Here is an 11,151-nt window from a genome sequence, read left to right as displayed (position 1 = left end):
GGTATCTTTCAGATGAAGGAATCGAAGCTTGTATAAGTTCATCTGAAAAAGTCAATACAAATGACATTATCCTAGTTGCCCTTAATGTAAGTTATGATTGTGAACTTTTTTTCTGACAAATCATGCTAAAAACAATATATCTAATGGGTCAGGTATAAGTGTGTGAGGCTAATTAAATATACAGTTGTCTGTGTGATTTATGTAAAGGACAAGGTGCCTTCCTCCCTCCTGGCATATATGAATTATTTCTTAATTTTATGTGGATATGACCCCTATTCCAAACTGTGAAACCTGGGGGGAGAAAAATGAACATAATTTGTAGTAAGAAAATATTTTTGTTTCAAATTTAAATCTAAAGTCGAAGTGCAAGCAATAACAAAATCAGAACTGCTGTGTATAGACATGGGCATGAAATTATAGTGCAAACTATTAGTTTGTTGGGATGAGTAAAACATCCTTAGTTTGACTTCTGGGCATGCTGTTCTTTAAAGCATGCAATGTGTATGTTTTTATGTAACTACAAACAGTTGCTTGATTTACTGTAGAAATCTGGATTGGTCGTAATTATTTCTGCTGACAAGGAAATTCACAGATATGTAGTGCATTTCCAGCTTGTTTGATGGATAATCAAAATCAAAATAAAACAGAAATGTTATGCAAATATTCAAAGCCAGTTTAGTTGGTTATCAGTGTTTTTTTATTGTCAGTTGTTTTGATGCCCAGAAGATTAAGTTGCCTGTTGGGTAAGTTAGGGAAAAGTGGTGTGGCTTGAAAGACAGGATAAAAGTGAGTTTAGTTTCCATCTCTCAAAAACTGACACCTCTCATTAGCTGTTAGAGTAATTTTGGACTAAAGAAACCAAGAAAGAAGCCAACTTAGGTGTTTTTGTGAATTGCTGAAATAAGTATGAAATGGACATAAACTTGCCTTCAGTTCTTCAAATGCTTTTATTTTGTATAAGATCTTGCAACAGACTTGAAGTGTTTCCCCTTCCTGCTGCTGTGGTTGCAAAGCATCTTGCTGGAGACTTGTCAATTGTATGGATACGGAACATTGCAGAACAGTTTATAGAAGTTTGTGTGCTATTCAGAGATAAATAACTGACAGATGACAGATTGGTTTCATCATGTGGGCTCAGATTGAAAACCAAATGTGCTTTTTTATCGCTCTATGGCTATGTTTTGCAATAGAAAACAATTTGAACATCTATCCACTCTTTCAGTGTATTCACTCTGAATATCTGCAGAGCATCCCTACAATTATTTTTACTCTCTACAGGATGCCAGTGTTGCTCAGCCAAAAAAATGGAATGAAGCACTAGTTTGCAGCATTTTCCATGCTAAAATGTAGTGCTACTCAGTTCTAGATACAGTAGTTCATTGGCATGTGTTAATGGCAAGTTAGTATAACTTCTGGTAGTAATTCTGCTTAGCCCTTCTTCTTTTGAAGGAAGCGTTTGTGACCTGAATAAATAAGCAGGGTTTTAGCTTCAATACAGGAATCTGCAGCAGCATGTTCTGTTTTAAACAGGCTTATTTCAAGCCGAGGAATTTAGAAAACATAAGTGTTTTAGTCTGCACTACTGTTTTTTTTTTGGTTTTTTGTTTGTCTTTTTTAGTCTTAACAAATGTAAGTGCACCATAGAATCATTAAAGTTGGAAGAGACCTCCAAGATCATCTGGTCCAACCATCCCCCTTCCACTAATATCACCCACTAGACCATGTCCATAAGTGCCACGTCCAACCTTTTCCTTAAACACCCCCAGGGACAGTGATGCTACCACCTCCCTGGGCAACCTGTTCCAATGCCTGACTGCTCTTTCTGAGAAGATATATGTCCTAATTTCCAACCTGAACCTCCCCTGGCACAACTTGAGGCAATTCCCTCTGGTCCTATCACTAGTTAGTTACGTGTGGGAAGAAGCCGACCCCCAGCTCCCCACAGCTTCCTTTCAGGCAGTTGTAGAAAGCAATAAGGACTTCCCTGAGCCTCCTCTTCTCCAGACTAAGCAACCCCAGTTCCCTCAGCCACTCCTCATAGGACTTGTGCTCCAGGCCCTTCACCAGTTTTGTAGCCCTGCTCTGGACGTGCTCCAGGGCCTTGATATCCTTTTTGTAGTGAGGGGCCCAAAGCTGAACACAGTGCTCGAGATGTGGCCTCACCAGAGCAGAGTACAGGGGGACGATCACCTCCCTGGTCCTGCTGGCTACACTATTCCCGATACAAGCCAGAATGCCGTTGGCCTTCTTGGCCACCTGGGCACGCTGCTGGCTCATGGCAAGCATCGACCAACACCCCCAGATCTTTTTCCTTTGCACAGCTTTTGAGCCACTCTGCCCCAAGCCTGTAGCGTTATATGGGGCTGTCATGGCCAAAGTGCAGGACCCGGCACTTAGCCATGTTGAACCTCCTCCCACTGGCTTCTGCCCATCGATCCAACCTGTCCGGGTCCCTCTGCAAAAACTTGATGTGTAAAGTTTAATTAGTTTTTATTCCATTTCCTATTTTAACATGCTCCACATATAAGCCATCCAGGCTATCCTTTTGTCATGCATCATCCTGATTGATATGCTTGTCCAAACTGTGGTTAGGGGAAGGTGTTTTTGTAGAGATTTATTCCTTTGATCATATGAGTTCTTCAGTTAAATATTGTCAACAGCTGTGTTGCATAGTTGCTGAATAATGTCATGTAGCTGTTTACCTCACTTCCAAAAGAAATAATCAGACAGACATTTAAGTTGAAAGGCATTTAATAGAAATGTGACGTAGACTTTTACTCTAGGTTTAATTGCAGAAATGTTCCCAACCTTTTATGATGGATTTGTATGTGTAAAAACACAAAAATTAAAAACGCTTTTCTCTTAAGTGCCAGATGAAGAGGGAAGAAGTTTGCCTGTATTAAACATCAGAGTTGAGTCTAATAAATAAGCATTACTTAGTCATTTCTTTTCAATGATTAAAAGCATTTTTAACTGTCTTTGAAAATGTGTTGAAAATTACTTTAAGTAGTTGATTTTTTTCATCTTATATGGATGGTTAGAGGCACTTTTTTAATACTGTACAAGTGATTGGCGGTATAGAAGAAATGCACTTTTTGCTTTTTATGATACTGTTTTTTTTTTTTGAAATGGGATATTTTAGGTTAATATTCTCTTGTCTTCTCTGTTAATTTCAGACAGATTTAAGAACTATTGGCAAGAAATTCCTCCCCAGTGACATCAATGGTGGAAAGGTGGAAAAGGTAGACAATATTAACTTCACTTTTTTTGTTGTAATTTCTGTGCGATGACAGACTTCTGCATTGCGTTAGTCTGTTTTTGTCATTATTCAACATACAAATGAGGCCAATATTTGAGTACATTATAGAATATATTTACATTAGTTTGCTCACTATGCTTTATAATGAAGACTTTTTACTTCTGAACTTTGAAGTGCTTAAATAAACATGAATGATCCTAACAACTTCCTTATCATTCAGAAACAGTTTAACCTCTTTGATCTTGACGTAGTATCAAAACTTTTTTTTCTTCTTTATTCTTGTGAGTGCAGCAAAGCAGGTTACGAATAAAGGAAAATAGTTGTATAATTATGAAGCATAATGATAAATGTTGATACTTTCTTCACAGTATCCACAGATAAACACGATTAAGGTTATAAACTTTGTCATTTACCTGTGTTTGTGCAGCTTATGGGTTATGTGGATAAACCATGTCAGATGACAATGCTTTATATTCCAGAGGATAGTATTATATTCGAAGTTTAGATATGCCAGATTTTTGACGTATATACTGTATGTTTAGATAAAAATTGAATTTGACCTCATTGGTATGCCCTTCCTGTTTTCTTCATTTAAGAGAGTTGAATGAAGGAGTTTTTATTTTAATGCTAGTGGTAGTTCTCTATTCAAATCATTATCCCAATTTCCCAATATTGATGATCTTTATTTTTGATGTGAAAGTTCCTGAGAAACATATTTCGTTACGGTTGAAATTTACTATAGCAATAAATCAAGGCAGCATTTTTTTTGAGAAAGCAAGATTGATGAGAGAGGCTGTTTAAGAGCTGTTTGGATTTATTTCTGCTGATGCTGTTGTCCGAATGGGGTGGTGACTGATGTACCACAAGCTTCTGTAACAACAACAACAGAGGAACATCATTGTCAACTACGAAAAGCCCACTTGAGAGATACCATTCTTGGGCGATAGTTCATAGTGGTTAGCCAGACAGCAGTCCATGCATGAAACCCATTACTTATTAAACCAACTTTCTGGAAGAAGTATTATTAATTTTATTTCTTACTATGTGGAACTGTTTTTGCAAGTGCTACTTCAAAAACTTTTTTTTTCAAGGTGTTAGTTTATGAATTAATTTTGATAGATTGTTTACCTCTTTATGTTTTCCAATAACGTACAGTTAAAGTTATTTCAGTGCTTAAAGCTTTTTTTTTTTCCATGTAGAAAAAGGAAAGAAAAAATCTAGTTTTTTTCTTATATCTATGATTTGAATATTTTTCTTCCCCTTCAGCATTCTGTTTTCGAAGTATGGAAAACAAACAAAGTACTTCTTGTCATCTGTTTTTTACACTGTTTATTTTGCAGTTGCTTACTTGAGTATTACTGAATTTTGCACTTCAGATCATGTAATATTGACAAAATCTAAACATATTTGGTTAAATACTTCAACAAGGCCAAGTGCAAGGCTCTGTACCTGGGTCAGGGCAATCCCAGGTGCAAATACATGCTGGGTTGAGAATGGATTGAGGGCAGCCCAGAGGAGAAAGACCTGGGGGTGTTGGTTGCTGAAGAACATGTGTGCTTGCAGCCCAGAAAGCCAACTGCATCCTGGGCTGCATCAAAAGAAGCGTGGCCAGCAGTTCGAGGGAGGTGATTGTCCTTCTCTACTCTGCTTTTATGAGACTCCTCCTAGGGTACTGGGTTCAGCTCTGGGACCCTCAGCATAAGAAGGACATAGACATATTAGGTATGTCCTATAGGACATGGGCCTAGTAATGAGTCCAGAGGAGTCACGAATGATAGCGGGGCTGGAGCACTTCTATGAAGACAGGCTGAGGGAGTGAGTTGGGGTTGTTCAACCTGGAGAAAAGAAGACACCAGGGAGACCTTGTAGTGGCCTTCCAGTACCTATAGGGGGGCCATAAGAAAGATGGGCAAGGTCTCTTTACTATGAGGTGTTGTGATAGTACCAGGGGTAACAGTTTTAAGCTAAAAAAGGGCAGATTTAGTTAATACGAGGATAAAATTCTTTACTGTGAGGGTGGTGATGCACTGGAACAGGTTGCTGAGAGAAGTTGTGGATGCCCCATCCCTGGAAGTGTTCAAGGCCAGGCTGGGTGGGGCTTTGAGCAATCTGGTGTGGTGGGAGGTGTCCCTGCCCATGGCAGGGGGGCTGGAACTAGATAATCTTTAAGGTCGCTTCCAACCCAAACCATTCTATGATAAATGTAATTCTCCAAGTATTGTTGGGTGCATGATCCATGATCATGCTTGCCATAGTTAGTTTTGCTGTTGAAACATGGTTTCAGTTGAAAGTGATTTTGATAGTGTTTTTTTTTTTTTTTTTTCAGAGGTTTGTTGCATTACTGTTGGGTTTCTTTAGAGGTAGTTGTTCAGCTGTTAACTTGAGAATATACCTAGGAACTTCTCCATTTTAGTGCCAGTAGAGGTTATGGAGCAGATCATCCTGAGTGCCATCACACAGCACATACATGACAACCAGGTGTTCAGGCCCAGACAACATAGGTTTATGAAAGGCAGGTCTTGTTTGATGTACCTGATCTCCTTCTACGGCAAAAGGTGACATGCTTAGTAGATGAGGAATAGGCTGTGGATGTTGTTTGTCTAGACTTTAGTAAAGCTTTTGACACAGTTTCCTACAGCATCCTTCTGGAGAAGCTGACTGCTCGTGGCTCGGATGGTTGTACTCTTCACTGGGTAAAAAACTGTCTGGGTGGCCAGGCCCAAAGTGTTGTTGTGAATGGAGTTAAATCCAGCTGGAGGTCGGTCACTAGCAGTTTCCCCAGGGCTCAGCACTGGGGCCAATTCTGCTTAGTATCTTTTTCAGTGATCTGGATGAGGGGATCAAGTGCACTCTCAGTAAGTTTGCTGATAACACCAAGGTGGGTGGGAGTGCTGATTTGCTTGAGGGTAGGAGAGCTATGACACCTATGCAATTTAATTACTAACAGAAAACAAAGGTCTGATATTAGTTTATTGTAAAATCATTTCTGTGGCTATTCAAGGTAGGAAATGTGTATGGTGTCTTGTAGTCATCAGACCAGTGAAAAAAGGATTTAAAGTTCTTGTACTTATGTACATTGTCCAGAGCTCCAAATGTTGGATGGCACATTGATAAAAGGTCTCTTCACTTAATGTTGCTCTTTCAGAATTCCGGTAAGAAATACTTTTTTAGTGCCTTTATAGTGCACTTTTAAAGCACTTTTTTAGTGCTTTTTTAGGAACTTTTTTAGATTAGCAGTTTTGACTAAACAATTTTAAGTGTGTTGCAGACATAGGAAATACCGGAAATAGTGTTTTTTGATCTTGTCTTTTGGAGTGGTTCAGATCGCAATGTAAAAAGCAAGTTACTGTACTTGGATGACAAGACTTAGAATGCTGTTCTTGCAAAAGATGTTGGAAATTATGCATTTTTTGTTAGATTGTAGGGAAAACTTACAAGTGTGACCTTTATGCTTGGAGATGTTGTGTTGATTTGTGAAAAATTTAGTATATTTTAAAAGATTAGTGTGTGTGTGTGGGGGGAAGAGTGGTTATTGATTGATTTATGTTGACTTAGTGAGCTAGAGGATAAGCAACTAATTTGTAGATCAACAGGCTTTTAATTTAAGGTTATCCAGTGTATGTTCAGAACTAAAATTGTCCACTGAAAAAGGAAAAATGTGATAAAAGGGAAGTAATGATTAGGGAGAGTAATGATGTGATTTCAGTGATTTTAAATCCAGACTCACGGATTTCAATATAAAAGAGGCTCTTAAATTAAAGATGTAATAAGGAGATAAATGATAATTTTTTTTTTCTAGCTTGATGCTTTGCCTCCATTTTCAGTATGGATATTCTAACTTCTGTGGCAAAATAGGGAAGGTGTATGAAAGTTGTGATTACTGTGTCTCAGTAAGCAAAAGTTACATGTATAAAATGTGAAATCACATATTGGGGGACTGACAGTCCTGCTGTAGGCTTAGAACTCTCTCACTTGGGAGTCAATGCAGAGGAGAGAAACTTGGTTATTGAAGTTGCTGTTGCCTGTAAACAGTGCAATGTAGCTGCGAAAAGGAAAGTGGAATTAAGATGTGTTCTGAGACACCTCTAGATCTGGGAAGACATTGCTGAGGTTCTGTTACAGTTGACGATTGTATGATTTTGGTCATTGTTTTTGAGAAAGGTAAAATTCAGATACTGTGAGTACAAGGGAGTATTACTAGGATAAGCGGGAAGTGGAAAGGAATGTATGTTTCCAGGCAGCAAACTTGGAATCGGGGGAGGAACAGAGTTTGTAAGCACATCAAAAAGAAGGAAGTAATAAAAGAGGAGTAAGATTAGTTTAAATTGGAAGAGAGCTTTCGGTGGAAAAAATGATTTAAACTAGTTGTCAAGAAGTCTAAATTAAAAACTGGGGAGAAAAAAAAATGCTTAATAATCAGAGCAATAATATTCTGGAACCTTTTTTCCCTGTAGCAATTGTTACTTTTTTTTAAAGGCGACTGTCATTGTTGTTAGTGAATGGAGCTTGATATATTTCTGCAGGGGGTTATGTCTTACAGTTGATGGGGATGGAAGACTGGATAGTAGGATTGAGTACTGCAGCAATCCAATCCAAATTTTTTAAAATGAAAGTTTGCTTGATTCAAGGTACTTCTATTTCCCATATAGTTAGGTAATTGAGAGAAATCAGTGTGTATCTATTCCTTTCATTTTCAGTCGTAAAGAGTAAAAATACAAACAGTGGGAAAGAGCTTTTTTGTTTTTTTTTTTTCCTTGCGAATAACTCGTGGCAACAGTGACAGGGGTTTTGAGAAGCCAGAGGAAATGGGATGAAGGAAAATTGTGGCACACATTCATTTTTGTTTTATTATTTCTTAAATTCCAAACTTGTCTGCTTCTGTTGACACTGCTAAGGAGATTGGACTTTCTATATGTGAACTTTTACTAAAATTTAGTTTGGTCTTACTTCAATCAACTGTTTTTTATTAAAATCATAGCTTTTAGATGGTTATTCTAGAAAAAAACTCTGTAAACCTTTTGCTGGAGAAAGGTAGTCCTCCAGCTTTAGAAAAGAAGTATGGACTGTAAAGAAAAAGTCTGGGAATGACTTTTTTATAGCTTTTAGCACAAACTAGTAGATAGTACACTGATCTTTGCTTTCCTAATGGTACAGTTTTTTCATTTAGTAAAGTTAGGCAAATCTGACTACTTTATAAGTGCTGCTGCCTAGTTTGAGATGTGTAAAAATACTTGTGTAATTTCTCAGTAGAAGGTACCTGTGGTTCAGAATTGCTTCAGGAGGGAAGAAAAACTACACATTTCTGTTGTTGCTCCTATCCAAAACTAGAATCAGTATTGTGTATCTGTATCTTGAGAACATATATTTTCCATCTTGCATGGAAAATGACTTTGTTTTGTAGCATTAAGACAATAGGCAAATATTTTCATAAAAGACAGAATAGAGTCTAAATGTGAAACGATACGGGCAGTTGACTATATAGGTGATTGTCAACTTTAGTCACTGATACACAAAAACCTTTTATTCACTCATTTATATCTGTTTTGCATGGCCTTAAAAATCTATATAACCACCATTAACCACAAGATGGCCACATTTGCATAGGATTTAAGAAGGCTGAACCCTCGTATTTCCATCCAGATCACTGTATGCCATGAATATATGCGGAGTGTTTTTAATGTAATGAAGATGCAAGGAAGTCTGTTATAACAAGTTATAATGTACATTTTAGTAGTGATGTTACATTTAGGGTATAGCTTCGTTTTGAGTATGTATGCTCCATTACAATTGAAACATTCATTCCACGAGCGTTCAGAAAGGATTTCATTTCTGACATCAGAGAAATGCTTTCCGAGTACTGACAGGCTGATGGTAAGCAGTTAGAACATAACTTGCTACCTATTTTAATTACTGTTTAAAGCTATTCATGCGCTTCCCAATTTCTGCCAGTACATTAGTATAACTTAACAGTGCTCAGTTGCCTTCTACCATCTCTTTGCTTGTGGATGTCATGGTTTCCTACAGCCTTTTTTATTTTGTTTAAGGCATGATTGAATTTGCTGTTCCAGTTACAACTGATCTGCATTAAAAAGCTTCAGTCTTGAGGTGCTTGTGTTTAGCTTCCATTGAGAGTGATTGCTCTGTGTTTGAAGCTGCATACGTCAAAAATGAATTTTTCATCGATCTTTTATAATTGAGATGATTTTGACAGGCTTAGGTACTTGTGGCTGTGCATGCAGTGATGCTGACAGATCAAACTGAGTGATAGTCTGTCTGGAGAGAGCTATTTAGCAGCTTTAGGTAAGCTCTCATGCTTGAACTCTTCACCTTTTCAATGTTTTGATTGTGTTCTTAGCTCCTAATGCCTATTTCAGGAGCTTTAAAGAGGCATGATTCCATCTGTATTTTTGAGAAAAAGTAGATAATGCTAGATATAATAGATATAGCGAAGTCCTTGTGAAAGGTTGACTTGTGTTTTCAGATGAGGTTAAGTGCATCAAAGCAATGCCTCTAGGCAGGCGGTATCTTGAAAACAGTACGTTATAGTCTAGTTGTTGTATTACTAAAAATCATTAGGTAGCTATTGGGAGTTGTTTCAGATTTTACCTCTGTAACTTTGAGATCAGAAGGGACTGATTTATTAGAAGATTTTCTACCTTGATCACAGTACTTTGGCAAGTTAGTATGCTTCTGGTTCTAGCTTGATCTGGAACATCTCTTGTTGTAAGGATGATTGCTGCCATCCTGTTTGTGTGCAGCGGTGTCTTAACTTGCTGACCCTGTGGCAAGTGTAAGTACTGTTTGAAGACCAATGGTATTAAATAGTTTTAGTGACTTTCGGGATTTGCTGGAAGGGCTTTTGATTTGTTCTACATAGTATATCCAATGGTTGATCTACTAGCCCCGTACAGTCGGAGTGTATAGTTAACATTACAGACTCTTTTTTCTGAACACAATGTGAAGTACTTAAATATGGTTCTTCATATTGAAGAAGCCTATGAGTTAACTAAATATGAGTAAGTTATGTTTTAATTTATTTAAACTGTGTCTGGAAAGACCTGAGTGTATTGTATCACATAATAATGTGGATATTTGTTTATACTGTTTTCATTTTTTCCTGTTGTTCTTCTTTACAAGAGTCATGTATGTTCTTGAATTAGCATTGATGGGTTTTGTGGATGAAGAGGAAGGAGTGGTATGTCTCATTGACTTTTTATACTACACATATATGAGGTTTTATCTACAAATATAAGCTGAGGAAATCTAAGCTTTGTCTAATCATGGTCTGCTTGACAAATAGTTCTTAAAGTAAATAGATGCACTTCATTTTGAAATTATGAAGGTGGTCTTAAAAGTCTACACTTGAATGATTTTGACAAATACTTCGCATAAAGTCTCAGTAGAGTGAAAAAGAAACATTACTAAAGTCTGTAAAAAACATCAAAGAGAAGGGTGATGTACTGAAATCAGGAAGCTGAAAAGGGCCGTGAACAAAGTAATTCTATCATCTTTCACATTCCAGATTGGCACAAATTTAAAATAAATTTTAGTTATAAAACTTTAAAAGTATTTTAAAATAGTGTTATAGAAAAAAGTAGCTTACTCTGGAAATTCATTATCACTTGATAACATATGTGCCTTACTTCTGCCTTTGAATTCATTAATCCTCAACTTCCAGTCACTACCTTTTGTCTCATTCTCCAGTTTCAAGGTCAAGAGTTCTGATTTATCCAGTAGTTTTCACATAAATAAATTTTAAACTTTCAGTATGAATATTATAATGTCATTATATACCACAATACTATATGTTATATTGTATAAGATGATATTGTACTTTTCACATTGAAAAACTAAGATTATTCATTAATATGTGTGCAGTTGTTTGTCCAGTT

General features: G+C 37.0%; 1 protein-coding gene across 2 annotated transcripts in view; it reads left to right on the top strand.

The window, feature by feature from the left end:
- Positions 1–11,151, top strand: part of TDRD3 (tudor domain containing 3) — a 110,888-nt gene that overhangs the window by 41,086 nt on the left and 58,651 nt on the right. The window contains exons 2-3 of one of the 2 annotated variants that reach the window (XM_080577038.1): positions 2–86; positions 3,181–3,242. Coding sequence is in view for 1 of the 2 variants with exons in the window: in XM_080577037.1 (XP_080433163.1) it covers positions 2–86; positions 3,177–3,242 (151 nt within the window). In the remaining variant the exon portion in view is untranslated. Of the gene's footprint in view, position 1; positions 87–3,176; positions 3,243–11,151 lie in introns of both variants that reach the window. The other variant, XM_080577037.1, reaches the window with a different exon arrangement.

Source organism: Anser brachyrhynchus, assembly GCF_964034855.1.
Source record: "Anser brachyrhynchus genome assembly, chromosome: 1".
Lineage (NCBI taxonomy): Eukaryota > Metazoa > Chordata > Aves > Anseriformes > Anatidae > Anser > Anser brachyrhynchus.
Note: the sequence above shows the minus strand (reverse complement) of the source record. Positions and strands in the feature narration are given on the sequence as shown.